This window comes from Desmodus rotundus, chromosome 12 (genome assembly GCF_022682495.2).
Source record: "Desmodus rotundus isolate HL8 chromosome 12, HLdesRot8A.1, whole genome shotgun sequence".
NCBI lineage: Eukaryota > Metazoa > Chordata > Mammalia > Chiroptera > Phyllostomidae > Desmodus > Desmodus rotundus.
In genome coordinates, this window is record NC_071398.1 from 28,244,450 (window position 1) to 28,261,184 (window position 16,735).

The following is a 16,735-nucleotide window of genomic DNA, read 5'->3' on the forward strand; positions in this document are numbered from 1 at the left end:
GGCGAGTTTGCTCAGTGATGAGGGGGGGCAACACAAGGGATGCATGGGGAGGAAGACCATCCAGCCCAGTGTGGCTCAGAGAGGCCCCGAAAGTCATGCTGCTTCCGTCCCTGCCCAGCCAACCTCCTACCTCCCGGGGCCCAGATGGGAGAAGTTAGAAATTGTGTTGCCCCTGTCCAAGTGACCCTCAGTGATGAGGAAATGCGCTTGGCAACTGTGCGGCCCTGCACCTAGAACAGTTGGTCTGTGGGTGTGCTGAGGCCAGAGGGGACGGGGAGAGGCCCCTTGCACAGTCAACTTACATTTAATGAGCACCTGCTATGTGCCAGGGACCATCAGGCTCCAGGACCACCACGTGAATAAGCGGGGCTATTTTCCCAGAAACTCTCAATGGGGTTGGGGCACAGCTGAGGTTTTAAAGAAGTGCATTTATATGTGAGTATATACATACATATGTTTATAGTATGAACTATGAGATAAAACAGAGTCAAAATGTGACTGTATGTAATATATAATTTATGAAAGTTACTGTATAAGTTATCTATTATGTAGAAAATATAGAATGCTTTAGCTATTTTTGGAATGTCCTCTAGGGTGGAATCAGGGTGGGTTTCCCTGAGGAGGTGCCATGGAGCTGGATTTTGGGCAATAAAATCAGAGCAGTGAGGATGTTAATTCTGCAATGATATAAGGAAAGTTTGTGTTCCCCACTTTGCTGATGAGAAAATCATGTACCCATCCCCCCGTTACCTACATCACCCCTCCTCTTCCCCAGACTTCTGGGATGTCCGAGTACACCTGTACACCTGTACACCATGCTCACGTGTTATAGAATGAACCACGCCCCCCCCAAAAAAACTTACGTGTTGAAGTCCTGACTCCCAGGCCTCAGAATGTGCTTTATTTGGAAATAGACTCTCATGTGTAATTAGTTAGGATGCGGTCACACTGGAGAAGACAGATCCCTTCTCCAGCGGGGCTGGTGTCCTCACAAAAAGAGGGAAATTGGACACTGACACACACGTGGTTAAAACGCTGAGTCCCCAGTCGTGGGTGGGAGGTGAGAGTCAGTGCGAGTCGGGCTGGGATGTACCCACGTTTATTGAACACCTGTTACACACCAGGCACATGCTAGGCACACGGGTCCCCAGAGCGACCCAGGAGGTGGGTGAGATTGTCCCTGTCATACAGAAGAGGAAACTGAAGCTCGGAGAACATGTCACTTGCTGAGGGTACACAACAGGGTCCCCCCAGGCACCCAGGGTTGGCCCCTAGTTTTCTGACTGGGGAGTTCTGGTCCTGTTGGCGGAGCGCCTGCCCCATCCTCCGAGGCCCTCCTCCGGCTCCTCCTCTGCAGAGTCGTCCTCACTCACCTCCTCTTCTTTTCTCTGGCTCCGGATGGCGCTCTGAGCACTCTAAATCATCATCATCCTCATCATCATCATCATCCTCATCACAATCATCACAGCAACAGCACGAATGATCATAACGGCAGCCACAGTGCTGGGCATTTTCTAAGTGCTTTGTGTAGATTTCTTCACCTAATACCACGACCCCATGAAGGGGGTACTGTTATTAGCCCCACTGTGCAGGTGAGGAATGTAAGGCACGGAGAGGTTAAGAAATTTTCCTAAAGTCACTCAGCTTGGGAGCAGTGGGTTTGGACTCAGTCATCCAGGCTGGGGCCACACCTCCTCCACTGCTCGGAGAGAACCGTTCAGAAAGCCCAGAGACCCCCCTGCCCCCCCCCACACACACACTGTGGGGCCAGCTTCCCCCTCTGCCCTCACCCACTGGGTGGTGAACCTGCCCTATTGGCATGAGGCTGCTTCGAGTCTTTATGCTACTCAGTTAAATACTAAGAGGTTTCCCTGCAGAAATATAAATGTGCCTGATCACAAGCCTCGCTGGGTTCCTGAGGTTATACGTAGTATATGTGCCATGTGACTTTCCTAAATGGCTGACTTCTGAAACCCACCGAGGGCGGCCTGGTGTGGGGTGGGGAGCCGGAAGAGGACCATCCAGAGACCTCACTCCTCAAGGGCACATTACTGCATCAGCCTCTAGGGGGAGCTCAGGACACGTGACGGCCGCACCACTGGGTTCCATGGTTTATTGATTCCTCTTCTAGGCAAGTCCAGGTCAGACTCACCGGCCGTGCCACATTCCCAGCATCTCCTTTCAAACCCGTGTTCTCAGATGACCTCCCCCAACTCATTGCACTTTGTCACAGGTCTAAGAGCCCCATCCCCAGTGCTCACCTGGCCAGGGAGAGACCACGGAACAGCTGCGGAGGGGGTGGTATCCGTGAGCAGCCGACCATCGTAAAGCCCGTAAACTCCGCGCATCTTGGCTCTGAAGTCCTGCGGTGGAGAGACTCAGGCGGGTTAGAGCCAAGCGGGAAACAAAGATGGGGGTGGGACTGGAAAGATGGCGGTGGACACAGTTAACACTGCCTGTGCCCGCGCCTGCATCGACCTATCCGGGAACCTCCCCTTCATTCTCCTACATGATCTGCAACAGCCCGGTGAGTGGGCATCATCATCCTGTTTTACAGATGTAGAAACTGAGGCCCATAGAGGCTAGGTAATACGTCCAGGGTCACACAGGAAAATTAGAGATCGTTCTCACCCCAAAAGGGATATCACAGAGATGGGCAAATGCCCAAGAGCCCATTGGAGCTACAGATTCTTTGACACGCCTCCCATTAGGAGCTGAAATATAATCCTGCTCCCCTTGAATGTGGCCTTAGTGACTCACTTCTAAGAATAGAATGCAGCAGAAGTGACACTAAGTTACTTCTAAGGTTAGGTCACAAAAGGTGATACAGTTTCCTTCTGGGTCTGAGTGGGGACGGAGGCCTGCTCCCAGGCCAGCTGCCATGTTGTGAGGAGGGCCGCACCACCTGGAGAGGTCACGGGCAGGTATTCAGGCACCTGGGCCCAGATAGGGCGGCTGTGTGTGTGTGTGTCTCCTGCAATTGTCCAGGGCCCTGAATTTTTATCATCGTTGAACAGAAGGCCCACATTTTCATTTTGCACTGATCTCTGCAAATCACGTGGTATGTCCCATACCCAGATGACAGCCATCGACTACCCGACAGGAGAGAGGAAGCCTTGGGAAGGGATCCAGCCCCAATGACTGACTGTTCGAACACTGATGAAAGACCCAGGTGAGGACCACCCAGCCAAGCTCACCAATCCCAGAACCACGAAAGGCAATCGCAAGTGACTGCCGCTTCACACCATCAGGTGCGGCGCGGTGTGTCATAGGTCACTCAGACAGCAAATGCTAGATTTTCCTCAGTTCAGAGGGGTAACAAGCACCTTGTGAAATCCAAAAAATAGCAAGCATCAGCCTGGAGAGGCTGTTAGTCATTGTTGATTCATTCGCTTGTCTTTTAAATGCCCACTGACGATGGACACGTTGATATTCCAGAGAAAGTGTTTGGAAATTCCCCACCTCTAGGTTTGGCACCAAGGGGCAGGTGTTTTAAATCAGTGGTCTGGGGGTGGGGGAGATGCGGAGCTCAGGTGAGCTTTGCTCACTGGCCCCTGACAGAGGAGGCAGGAAGCAGGAGGCAGAGCTCAGGCCACCTTCCCCACTCCAGGGTTCCTACTGGTCCTCGGAGTCCGAGGTGGGGTGGGAGGGGAGTTGGGGATCCCTGTTTTAAACAGTTCATCCGAAATAGTCTTTCAAATTATAAAAATTACAAAATGTTGCCAACGAAAACTGCTTCTGTCAAGAAAGAGCCCAAGTGGAACTCAGCGCAGAGCCTGGGCAGCTATGACCCACCTCCAGGTCCCTCTCCAGGTCGCAGTCCTCCAGGGTCTGGAAGGCGCTGGAGTACACCTCCACCGCTTTGGCGTGGAACGCCAGCTCAATGGTCACAAAGTCCGAAAAAATTTTCTGTGGGGAGAGACGTGCAAAGTCACGTAAGCAACGCTGCCACGAAGAGAGTCCTGGGGCCACCTCACACGGGGACAGATGGGGCGGGGGCGGTGGCGGGGGAGGCTAGTCATCCTCATGGGGACAGGCTCTAGGCCACTGTTATTCTGAATTTGTTTGATTGAGCAGATAACGCATTCCCATTCGAAACTTGCTCTGCACAGGGATTATTCCAGAAATGCAGACACCTGGTTTCTCAGTGAGGACTTCCTGAGGGGCATCCTTTCCTCAGCTGTCACTTGGGACTCACCACTCAGCCTTTGCTCCTCTCATTTCAAGGACAGGTGTTTGCAGGCTGATGGCCTCTGCCACCAGTGGGCTGTGAGTGGGTTTTCCGGGAGAGGGTGGGGAGCTGCTGGTAGACATTGCTCAGCCCAGAAGCCCCACAACCTGACGAGTTAGCTCATTAAAATAGAATTAGATGTTGGCTTCTCTTGATCAGATGGTTCACTTTGGCTCAGTAAGCTCTTACAGAGTTACTACTGCCCCTTCGACCCTAACGGGGGCTCCTACTGTGTGCAGGGCCTAATACAAGCTCCTACTGTGTACCAGGCCTGAGAGGAGACTCCTACTGTGTGTCAGGCCCCAGCAGAGGCTCCTTTGTGTTCAGGGCCCTAGCAGGACACAGGCTTGGTACCGGGGGAGGAGCCTGTGGTTTGGAAACACACTGACTCAGGTGACATGGAAAGCACCTGGGGGAGGCAGCCTGGGAGAACGAGGAGAGGGTCCCAAGGTTGATGGTAATACCTGCCTCCTGGCATGGGGCCTGGGGAATGACATCCTCTCTAGCCTCAGTTTATTCATCTGCACCACAGGGACAGGGTTGTTCCCGTTCACAGAGCCCTGAGAATTAGCTCTCAGCCTGTGCTTCCCACACGGGCACCAGCCACACGAGGGAGCTGGTCAGAAATGCCAATTCTCCAGCCCACCCAGACCCACGGAATGGGAATTCGGGACAGGCCTATCACCCGGCGCCCTCCAGGTGACTTCGCATGCATGCTCAGGTACGGGGACCCCTGGAGGAAAGTGTCACTTACATTCTTTCATAGGGGCTGCAGAGCTCTTTAGAAATACGATCATTTTGTGAGTGCAACCTAAAACCAGTATGGTGGTAATTGCTATTTTGAGTTCTGGGTTTTTATCGCTTAAAATTTGGAGGGCTTTTTAGGGGGTGGTTTGGTTAAGTGTCTGTTACAAGCTTGACCCCAGAAGTTTAAAGAACCGCAGCTTCTGCTGGCCCCTGACCATGGAGGGAGGCTGAGAACTGTGTGCTCTCCAGGGCACCCCACACAGCCCCACTTCCAGGCTTCGGGTGTCAGGTGCTTAATAATCGTCAGCTGGTGGTTTCAGGACCTACATGCAACATAGATGCTTGAGTACTAATTACCACTGTTTGCTCACTTGTGCATCTGTTCATTTATTCATTTCCCAAATATTTACTGAGCATCACTAAGTGCCAGGCCCAGGACCTGGTGCCCAGGACCCAGCAGGTGACAAGACAGGCGGGGTCTGCCCTGCGGACATGCGGGGAGAGGCAGGCACAGAACAGGGAGTGCTCTCCACTCTCCACTCCCCGCTGAATGACATGCGGCCTGGTGGGGGCCTGTGGCAGGGCGGGATGTCAACTCTGTGAGGACGGGAGCCTCGCTTTGCTGGCTATGGTGTCCCCAGCCTCAGGCACAGCACCTGCCACATAGGAGGTGTGTGCCGGACCTTTGTTAGATTAACAAGTAAATCAAAGACATAAATAACCTGTCACACTGGGTAGGTGCCCCAGGGGGAGCAGAGCAGCGTGTATTAAGAATGGGGCTGGACCAGTGTGGGGGGCCAGGCAACTTTCCCTGAGACAGGAGAACCTTTCTAGCAGAGGACCCAGCCTATGCAAAGGACCTATAGTTCCAAGGGACTTGGTGCCTTGGTAGTAGAGGGTCTTTGATGAGGCTGGGGCTTCCAGAGCCTTGGGGAGGATGTTGGCCTTTATCCTTGGAACAAGGGGAGACCCAGAGGGTATTCAACCTAGGAGTGACAGGGTAGAGCTGCCTTTGGTGAGATCCTTGGGGCTGCCATTTGGAAAATGGACTAGATGTCCAGTGGGTGCAGGGACCTATGTGACCAGCTTGTCCTTTAAGGTCCTGATGCCCTCTTATTAGAGCCGGGCTCTGGGTCCCTGGTCCTGGGTGACACTGGGGCGGCATCCAGGTGGAAGGAGGAAGGCGCCTGTGTATTTAGAGCTTCATGGAGAAAAGGAGGAAGTCGGGGCAAGTCCTGTGGGTCCTTGTGTGGAAAGAAAGGGGGCCGGGGGAGACCAGCTCTGCCACGTTCTCCTGTTGGGCAGCTGGGCCTGGGTGGTGAGAGGCAGGGCTGCTGAGCACCAGCTTCCAGGCAGGCCAGCTGGGAGGGACAGCTGCGCTGAGCAGCCGGCCTCCTGCCCCCTTGGCCAGGATTAGGCTGGGATTAACTGTGCTGGGAACTGAGTGGGCACGCGTGCACGCACACACACACGGGAACACTCTTGCACAGGTGCACACACATGCAAGCACAAACAAGGCAGCCCTCTGTACTGCCAACACAGGCAGCCACCCCTACCTGCAGGTCCTTCAGCTTCTGCCTCTGGAAGGCGTCTACTGTCTCCTCCAGCTGGTGGGTGGTGCGGCCGGTGTCCCCCGAGGCCTTCTGCACACTGGTCTCCGCCTGCCCCAGGGGTAGAAAGTATAGCGGTAGTTCCATTCTGGACCATTCTCTGGCTCCTTGTCCTGCTGGCAGGCCAGCTCTCCTGCCCCCTGGGGGTCTCTTGCCAGTTCGGTCATCAAAGAAACGGCTGAGTAGGACCACAGCTAAAGAGGCAGGCGCTGCTTGGGCCTATGTGCTTGCTACCTCTGTGACCTCATGCAAGTCACTTAACCTCTCTGAGCCTCAGTTTTCTTGCCTGTAAAAGGGGGACAATGACGAGACCTACTCTGCAGAGTTGAAAGAAGCAAGCAGTGGGCACCCACTGAGCTATTACTATAACAGGTGCTCTCCTTTAGACAACAACTAATTCCTGTCTGTGGAACTTTCTTAAATCCCGTAACCAATTCCTTGGTTGCTTCGGTCGACATCTATGTGACCCGACTTTACACGGGACAACAGAAGCTGGATTTTAGAGCTAGGTGCCCTCAGCTGAGTTCGGGGTTTGCCCCATTAGCTCCCTTGTGACCTTGGGCAAGTCATCCTTCTTAGCTTGGGTTTCCTCATCTAGAAGTGCCTAGCTGGTGCGAGTTTTAAACAGGTAGCCCGAGAAGGGGAGTGATTGCTGACCTGCTGGTTAGTGACGATTTGGGGACAGAACCCAGGCCTCCTGGCCTCCAGCTCCCCCCCAACCCCACCCCTGCCCCTGCCTTCCCTGTCCTGAACCTGGCACACACCTGCCCAGGGAAAAGCTCACCTCGCCGTTTCGTGAGGTCTTTCATTACCTGCGTGCCATTCTACCTTCCCCAGACAGACATGCAGCCCTCACCTGGGACTGAGAGAGGTGCTGTTAAGGAGCCAGGTTAACCAGAAGCTTCCACCAGAGGGCGCCTGTGACCAGCGGTCGCCCTGGCCCAGAGATCCCAGGCCCCACTCCAGGGAAGGATACGATCGTTTGCCTATCCCAAGGAGACTTCTGCCTCAGTTTCTGCAGCTTTTCCAGCTGTTTGATCTCGTTATTCCGGACACGTTTGAATTTCTTGATCTCGGCCTAAAGAAGGAGGAGGGCTCTTTCCTGGGGCTCCAACATGGGCAGCCCCAGACACGACCCACCCCACAGTGCAGCGCCCTCGCTCACCCGCGTCTGCTTTATCTGCGCCCCATAGAGTTTCAGGGGGTTGACCACCTTGACCTCCAGTCTCTCGACCTGGGGGAGCACAGACAGAGAATTAGAGTGGATGGGGGCAGGGAGACCCCGGGAGACCACGCGACCTCCAGCCTGCATTTCTAGTGTGGTCAGCAGGCACAGAGCTACAAGGTGGGGCCGTGGGGGGCAGGGGAGAGCGGATGCCCTCCCTCACCCTTAGGGTTCGCAGCACCAGGACTCTGCCTCTCAAGGGCTTAGGTAACATTTCATCTTGCTGAGACTCATTTTCTTGCCTGTGAAATGGGTATAATGACTGTACTCGCCCAGGGGCAGGGACAGGAGTGGGCCCTGTTGCAATTTTAGTTCTCCAGACTGGCTGAGGATCTCACTCGGGAGGCTACAGAAACCCGCTTGGAACACGGGATAGCCTGGGATTCAGCGCTGACTGAGCATTTAGCCCCTACAGAGCAGCGTCAGTGAGGGGGGCGCCTCGCACCCCAGCACCGGTGTGGACGTGCCAAGCCTACTCATACCAGTGCTTTAATAAACGGTGTCATCAGTAGTTAATACAAATCACAATGAAAGCTGACGCGAAGCACTTACCCCTGCCCAGCATTGTTTGGAATCAAAAAGTGTCACCCTGGAACAGGCCTGGGGTGGCCCCCCAAGGGCTCCTGAAAACCCTGATTGCCAGGTGCCACCCCAGAGATTCTGACTCCGCTGGTCCAGGGTGTGGCCTGAGAACCTGCATTTCTAACAAGCTCCCAGGTGAGGCTGATGCCTTGAGGATGGGCGCCCTGAACATCTGGCTCATTAGATCGGCCAGCAGGGGGTGGGGGGTTGCTGCACATCCCACCAGCCCCTTCCTTCCCCTTCACAGAGGCTTGTGACCCTTGTGGAGTAAACCAAATCTTAAAAGAAAAAAGTTTCCCTGGTGCTAAAAGGGAAAGGGACTTTCCCTTCCTTTTCCTGAAAACACTTCTTTTAGAAAATCGGTCCTTGTGAATTTATTCTCCATCCTTTTGGGATGTACTTAAACCTTTTTAAAAGATAAAGAAGCCTCCTGGGGTTTGACGCCCAGGAATGGCAGTCCTGTCTTTGAAATGCAAACACCTGGGAAGACAGTGTCTCGGGGCTTTGCCCTGGCACCCGCTCCAAGCTGTGACCCCTGCTTGTCATGGAAATGTGAGAAGTTTTACTCTCCCTTTGGAGAAAGACCATTAGCTACCCCAGGTGGCCACCGACCACCAGGTGGAATTAGGAGGTCCTGTGTGACAAATGGTGCCAAGTCTCCTCCGGGAGGCCGCCATCCCTGTGCATGTGAGGGGTTCTCAGTGCCTGGCTGTCCAGGGGTGAAGTTCTGTCTGTCTGCCCATCACTAACCGGGTCTCCTGTGATGCTCGTAAGTTCTGGTTTAATGCTCATTTAGTAGAAAAGCTGTTTTGTTCTTCTCTACAATCATGGGGAGGAGTTTTCTGGGCTGGCAGGAGGTTTCTCTTTTTAATTATTTTCTTAACACACTGCAGTCTCCTTGGCCCAACCCCCAGGACATCTGTCCCTTCTCCAGGCCCCCTGGGCCCCTGGAATGTGCCTCCTCCCTGGGACGCAGGGAGCCCCCAGCTGCAAGGCTCAACACTGGCTTCCCCGGTCTTCTTGTCTCATCCACTGCTTGAGTGACTCCAAAAGCCTCCTGCTCTCAGTCCTACAAACAGAGGTGTGACCCCCCACACACCCAAGGAGATGTCCGTTCGCTGTGGCCCTGAAGGGCCGCCCCAACCTTGTGAAAACTGGCCGTGGCAATGGGGCTGGGTCCTCTGCAGCCCCGCTCACCTGGGCCTGCCGGTAATCCTGCACTTTGGCCAGGTCTTCGGCCAAGTCCCTCAGTGTGGCCCGCACCTCGGCGCCCTCGGTGCTGGCGAAGCCGATGAGCTGCAGGACGAGCCGGTCGGCCGTGTCCCGCAGCCGGGCTGTCTTCCGGGTGTAGGCAGCCAGCAGCGAGCAGAACTGGCCGAAGTACTTCTCGGCGTTGGTCACCGTGTTCTCCATTATCCGCACCTGGCCGTCCCTGTGGAGGCAGGGGCCTGAGGGGGCTTCTGGGCAGGGACATAGGGCTCACCCCCCCCCCACCCCCCGTCACCTTCCTCCTGGGTGGTGAGCGCTGTGGCAGGCATCTGGTCCCTGAGACAACGCTCAAGGTTAGGTGCCAGCCCATCAAGGCAGGCGCCAGAGACCCACTGGGTCACAGAGCTGGCCAGTGGCCAGGAGGAGTGCCCACTCAGGTTTGGCTCCAAACCCGCCTTCTCCTTCCCGTAGCCCTTAGAGGGACCCCTGCCTCCCTGACAGAGTTCGTCTGCATTCCTTCTGAAATTCCCCCTTTTCTTTCTTTTCCTCCAGCTGTTGATATTTTCCTCCTCCTCTGAACCCTGAAGGGCTTTCTGAGAGGCCAGTGTTAGGTGGACAGAAAAACCCAGTGGAAAGTACAGGGCGTTCCCCTGTGCCCTCTCCCCAAGCACACACTTTCCTGGTAGTTACATCTTGCATCACTGGAGAACATTTGTTACAAAAGATGAGCCAACAGTGATGCATTATTAACTAAAACCCTGGTTTACATTGGGCTCGTGGTTTACATGGTGTTGCACACTCCCTGCGTTCCCACCTGCACAGCATCCGGGACAGGAGGTCCACTGCCCTGAAAGGCCTGAGCTCCCCCGCCACCCCTCCCTCCCTCTCCCCCTCCCTCCTTCCCACTTTCCTTCCCCCTCCCTCCCCCAGCCCAAAGCTTTAGCTTCTCCTTTTTGTATGTCACTGATCACTTCCTGTCACGCTTGGTTTCTCTCACCCGCCAGCCTCCAGCCTCGGTGGGAGCTTTATGTGCTTCGGGGCAGGTGTTCAATGAGAGTGTGTGGAATGAGCGAGCTGAATCCAGTCTGCTCTACACAGCCTCGGGCACTCACCTCCCTCCTGGGCCCCTACTCCAGCTCTATGAGCCCTTGTCCCCAGGGCAACGCTGCCTCTCTCCAGGGGACCAAAGTCCCCTGTGCAACCCTCCAATCACATCCCTAAAGCTGGAAACTGAGGGGGGCCCTCTGTCCTCCTTTGAACAACCCTAACTCAGGCACCGCTTCACAGTTTGCAAAACACTGTGTGTATTTCCCTAGAAGTAAGGCGCTATTACTAGCACTGTTTAAAATGAGTCAGCTGAGGCCCAGAGAGGGGAAGCACCTTGCTCAAAGTCACACAGCTGCCAGGGGTATCAGCTGTTCCAGGGGAGGCCCAGACCCCGTCCATCAGAACCACCTGAGGCACAAGCTAAGCATGCGGTTTCCCAGGCCCCCAGCCCAGACTCGTGAGCCAGAATCCCTGGAGAGAGGCCCTGGGGGCTGCATTTTTTAAAAAGTGCATCCCATGATTCAGAGATACCCTGGAGTTTGGGCCCTCAGAGGGACCAGGTGTGGGAACACCAGCGTAAGGGGCCGGCAGGTTGTGTGAGGGCCGTGACAGAGCCAGGCCAGATAGAGTGGGGTTGGGACAGTTCCACAGAAGGGGTGATGCCTGGTGGGGCTTTGAGGTGTTAAGGGGTTTCCAGGTGGCGGTGAGCATGGGAAGCTGGGGACGGACCCTGTGAGTCTGGCTGCCCGAGAGCTGTGGGCAGTAATGCTGGGGAGGCTGACAGAGACCACATTCTGGAAGCCCCTGTGGTTCTGAGCCCTGTCTTTCCTGGACCTTGAGGTGGGCAAGGTGTGGGAGAAAGCTCACTCTCCACCCCCACCTCCCCAGCTCCTTCCTGGTCAAGCAATATCAGCTGCCCCATCTGCCTTGGTGCCTGGGGCCCTGAAGCCCCGCCCCCCGCCCAGCTGGGGCCAGCACCAGCACAGAGCCACCTACCTGCAGAGAACAGTGTTCATGGTGACCAGAAGCACCAGCTGTCCTGGTCGTGGGGAGTGAGGACAGGGCCCCAGGGGTCCAGCAGGCCCCTGAGAAGCAGGGCGGGGCTGGGCGCAGCTGCGTGGTCCTGGCTCAAGAGACGCTGCCACCTGGTTGCTGGGCAACGTGGCCACTCCTGCTGTCCTGGGAGGAGACTCTGAGGGCTGCCTGGCAACCCCTCCCCAAGCCAGCTTCTCCCAGTGGGTTAGGGGGCCTGCCCAGCCTGGCCTGCTCCGGGAAGCCCCACAGAGGCCCCCAGTCTCCCCTTGAAGGCGGAGGTTCTTGTGGAGCAGGCAGTGTTGTGGGTCTCCAGGAAGTGGCAGGGAAGTGGGTTTAGGGCAGCTTACCTGGGGCTCAGCCCTGGGCCCGGCTGTGTTTGTGGGTCCTGCATGCTGACCCCTCTTCCTTCAAGGAGGCCACCAGGCCTTCCCCAGGGGCGTGGGGGAGGGCAGGCAGGGTCCTAGGAGACCTGGTCACTCAGGATGGGTGTGTGGAAAAGCACAGAGTAAATCTGGGCGTCTCGAGCCCTGTAGCTGAATGGAGGGACAGGACATCTGCCCAAAGGACATCTTAAACATTCTCATCATTTATTGGTTTCCCCCTTATTATAAAAACTGTCTGTTACCTGTTAGAAAAATAAGAAAACAGAGATAACCCAAAACCAGAAAGAAAAACAGCACAAATAAAAGTGTAGTAAGTACAAAGCATTTTCCTAATTGTACATTTCCTTGTATCTACACTTTACCTCAAGAGAAGAAATAAGAAACTAATAACCACAACAGCAATAAGCGATCGGGCGGGAAGAGGGGGAGGTGCCAGAGAAACAACAGCAGAATGCTGCTGACCGTGGCCCTGCGGGGCTCACTCTCCGGGTCTGTTCACTTTGCTGTGTCTGGAGGTTTTCATAATGAAGAGCCTTAAACACACACACACACACACACACACACACACAAGCAAAGATTTTAGAGTCAGCTAAACGCAGGTTCAAACCCCAGACCCCAGTCTGCCATGTGCCCTTGAACAAGTGACCTGACCTCTCCAAGAGTCAGTCTTCTGTCCTGTAAGTGGGATTGCGGTCACACCCACTTTCTCTCTGTCAGGAGGGTTGAAGGGCAGGGCAGGGGCCGGACAGCGCTGCCAGTCCTTACCCGTAGGCCCGGGGTGTGGGGACTCCCAGTGGCTGGTCCCGGGTGCCCCACCTTCCTGTGCTGGTTGCCAGCCCCTCCCCGCACCTCTCTGCACCTGGCATCCCGCAGGCGCCGGACAGACACAACTCAGCCTCTTCCTGTTGTCCTCACTTCGCTTGGGCCAGGCCGCCGTCCCCAGCTTCCCACTCGACTCCCCACACTGGCCTGACCAGTCCCCTGAGGCTCTGCTGGTCCTTCCACAGCCCTTCCTGCATGAGGGGCACCCTGTGCCCCTGCCCTGAGCAGCACAGGGGTCCCTGTCCCCGGCCAAATACCTCTCGCGTTCTCGGCTCCACTGTGTCCCCAAAATGCACACCCCCCGTAACCTCAGAAAGTGGCCTTCTTTGGAAATGGGGTCTTTGCCGATGTGAGTGGCTGAGTTGAGTCATACTGAGTGGGGGGGCTGAAGTCCAATGACTGGGCAGAGACACGTGGGGAAGACGGCCATGCGACAACAGGGGCAGAGACTGGAGGGATGTGGCCACAAGCCAAGGAAAGCCAAGGATTTTCATCTACACCAGAGCCGGGAGAGGCAGGAAGGATCCTCCCCTGGTGCCCTCAGATGGGGTGTGGCCCTGCTGACACTTCTGCTGGGGACTCCTAGCTTCCAGGACTGGGAGACAATACGTCACCGTCATTGTAAGCCCCCAGTTTGGGGCAGTTTGTTGTGGCAGCCCCAGGACCCTCATGCAGGGTACAAAGCGAGCAGGCTGCCCCACAGCTCGCAGCGGTTCTCACCCTCCCGCAGGGGCAGGCTGACCTCACAGCTTCTGCCAGACCTCCCGACGTCACACCTAGCCCCTCCTCTCCAGCTGAGACCTCCCTTCGCCCATGCCGCAGCTCCGCCCACACACCATAAACACTGGGCTTCCTCTTGTCATTCTTGCAAGGCCCGCTCCTGGAGAGAAAGGACTGGATCTTGTACTTTAAAAAATTTTTTAAAGATTTTATTTATTTATGTTCAGAGGGGAAGGGATGGAGAAAGAGAGGGAGAGAAACTTTGGTAGGTTGCTTCTCATACTCCCCCCAACCAGAGGCCTGGCCCACAACCCAAGCATGTGTCCTGACTGGGAATCGAGCCAGCGACCTTTCGGTTTGCAGGTGGACACCCAACCACTCAGTGCTGGACCTTGTACTTTTGCTTATCCCATTGGTTGGTTAATTCCCTCGCACACAGCCTCCGTGAGTCTCTTCTGTGTCACATGTCAGGACATGCCCACGAGAGAAGGCGCAAGTCACCCTCCTGCTGGGGGTTCCAGATCCCCATCCTGGCAACTTCTCAGGAGCATCTCCACACTCCTCTTCATGCTCACAGTCTCCTCCTGGCACCTTCTTTTTTTACAAAGATTTTTAAAATTTACTTTTAGAGAGAGGGGAAGGGAAGGAGAGAGAAATGTCAATGTGTGGTTGCCTCTTGCATGCCCCCTACTGGGGACCTGGCCCACAACCCAGGCATGTGCCCTGACTGGGAATCAAACTGGTGACCCTTTGGTTCACAGGCTGATGCTCCATCTACCAAGCCACACCAGCCAGGGCTGTACACCCCTTCTTATAAGAACTTTGCAAGCAAGTGATCTTTCCTTGTTCTCTGTCCCCTCCCCTCCCCCTCGACTTTCCAGCCCCTGCCTCTGGTGTCAGCTGCACCAAGCCATTCCCAGTCCCTAAATCCAATGCCCTCCCTTAGTCCTGCTCCTGCTTTCTGCTCCCTCCTGAAGTATCTAGGCCCATTGCACTTTCTGGAGCCCTCTCTTCCCCTCCCTGGCGGGGGAAGGGGGGGGCAAACTGTCCACACCCAATCACACTTCTCCAGGCCTCTCTGCAAATGCCCACTGCCCACTGGACAGCCCGCCAGGACCCTTCTCATGCCCTGAAAACTCAAAGCAGAATTTAGCATCTTCAAGGTGCCTTGAATCTATTGGGCTCCATTTCCCCTTCACCACACTGTTTTATGCCTCTGCCTGAGCCAGAGAATGAAGAGTGGTCCCTGTGCCTTGCATTCCTCTCTCCCTGCACGCTAGGAGAAAAGCTCTCCTTCAGCCCCTAGTGTATGATGCCTCTCCCTCCCTCTCCTTCCCTTGGTCCCCATCTCTCTCTATCTTAATTAATGACTCAAGCAGGTGACTCTCATTATAATAACAACAATCACTAACGTCTTCCAGGCCAGCCCTGCCCTGCAGCAGCTGAGCTCAGAGCCGGGCTCGCCTTGTCCTCTTTCCATCCTCACACTCGGAAGCCACAACAGACCCCTTTTCTCAGTAAAGGGTGTTTTGTTTCTTTTTTAAAGTGGGAGTTGGAAGTCAACAGGAAAGCATAATTTGAAACAAAATTTCACTTTAAAATGTAATCTTTTCAGTTAACTGACTGTGATGGCTTTGTGAACTTGGCTGGGCTGTGGAATCCACTCATCTCATCCAACACGAATCTGCGTTGCTGGGAAGGTATGTGGTAGTCGTGGTCACATGTCCCATCGGAGGACTTTAAGGAGATGACCCTCCACAATGGGGGTGGGCCTCGCCCAATCACTGCACAAGCTTAAGAGCAAAGTGCTTTCCTGGAGAGGAAGAAATTCTGCCTCTAGACTGCAGTGCTAGCTCTCGCCTGGGTCTCCGGCCGTCCGATGGACTTTGGACTTGCCAGCCCCACAAACACTTCTCTTCGACAAGAAGCTGCTAAGCCTTTTTAGGTTTCTGCCCCCGGCGTGTAGGGTCTGTGTTGTAGGTGATGGCCACCAGAGGGCAGCAGAGACCTTCTCACGGGGGATTCCATGGTAGGTGGCAAAGTGAGCTGGGTGAACCCCCAGAAAACACCAGGGGGAGCATGTCAGAGAAAATAAAAGTGCACTCACAGAACGGGAGAAAGGGTAGCAGCTTGGAGAAAAAGGGCAATGGTTTAATTCATGTCTTAGAAACTTTAACAAAAGAAAACCACGTTCTAGTAGGGCCCCACGGAGACATCTTGTGGCCAGCGAGAAAAAAGCTCAGAGATGGGGAGGGGATGCAGAGCCTGGGGGTGGGGGAGAGGGAGGCCCCTCCTTGAAGCCCCACCCACCCCAGACCGCTTGGCTGCCCTTGGCTGCAGGCTGTGGAGGTCTGTATCCTTGCGAAAAATGGCATGGCCCCCATGCACACCCCCATGTACAGTGCATGGTCTTTTTCCCGTAAATGTGTTTTTGCTGAACCACATGAGAAAGGGGTGCCGGCAGCCTGACCCTTAGCCCAACATCCAGTGTGCACCTCAGAGGAACAAGGACATTCTCCTGAGAAACGTCATGTGGCTGTCACACCCAGGAAATTAACACGGGGCGGCTGGCATCCACACCCTCTCTCTTGAAATCCACGCTTCCCCAGTTGTCCCACTAGTGCCACCGTAGCTGGTTTTTCCCGCTGTGTGGGACACACCGCCATTCCCGCCCCAGTCCGTTTGGCCGCCTTGAGTCAGGAACTGCTCTCCAGCCTCTTTCCCCCCAGGATATTGCCTTATTTTTCCTTTTTCTTTGTAACGTTTTATTCTGAAAGATTTCAGTTGTACAGAACTAATACAAGAACTCCTTCACCCACATTCTCTGATTGTTAATATTTACAGTTTATTTTATTATTCTCTCTCTCTCTCTCTCTTTCTGTATGTGTATTTTATCTTCTGAGCAAGACGCAGAGCCCAGGCCCCCTTACCCAAATACTTCGTATCTTTCCTCAGTCTGGGACCAGCCTCTTACACACGCACAGTACAAATATCAAATCAGACAACTAACAGTTACATAGCACTATATTCTATTGTCTAATCTACAGACTTTATTCAAATTTCACACTTGTTCCAATAATCTCACTTTAGTAAATAAGCAGACAGTTTTCTCCTGGTCCAGGAT

At 54.7% G+C, this 16,735-nt stretch overlaps 1 protein-coding gene across 3 annotated transcripts; it reads right to left on the reverse strand.

The window, feature by feature from the left end:
• Positions 1–866: 866 nt before the first annotated feature.
• On the reverse strand, positions 867–11,784 carry CIBAR2 (CBY1 interacting BAR domain containing 2). 3 transcript variants are annotated; one of them, XM_053915343.2, is made up of 8 exons: positions 11,648–11,783; positions 9,593–9,827; positions 7,754–7,822; positions 7,565–7,666; positions 6,535–6,738; positions 3,796–3,909; positions 2,262–2,363; positions 867–1,415 (listed from the first exon to the last, which is right to left on the reverse strand). In XM_053915343.2, the coding sequence occupies exons 1-8, from the start codon at positions 11,665–11,667 to the stop codon at positions 1,272–1,274; spliced, it is 990 nt and encodes a 329-aa protein (XP_053771318.1). In that variant the 5' UTR covers positions 11,668–11,783; the 3' UTR covers positions 867–1,271. The 3 variants fall into 3 exon arrangements, with proteins under 3 accessions (XP_053771318.1, XP_053771319.1, XP_053771320.1); XM_053915344.2 differs by lacking the exon at positions 11,648–11,783 and adding an exon at positions 10,602–10,717; XM_053915345.2 differs by lacking the exon at positions 867–1,415 and adding an exon at positions 1,422–1,541 and having other exon boundaries at positions 11,648–11,784.
• Between the last annotated feature and the right edge of the window lie 4,951 nt (positions 11,785–16,735).

Coding starts and splice junctions, on each gene's coding strand:
- CIBAR2 (XM_053915343.2), bottom strand. CDS start 11,667: ATGAACACTGTTCTCTGCAG. Junction 6,739..7,564: donor CTTGGGATAGGCAAACGATC/GTATCCTTCCCT, acceptor CGAACTGGCAAG/AGACCCCCAGGGGGCAGGAG. Junction 1,416..2,261: donor CGTGGTCTCTCCCTGGCCAG/GTGAGCACTGGG, acceptor ATGATGATTTAG/AGTGCTCAGAGCGCCATCCG.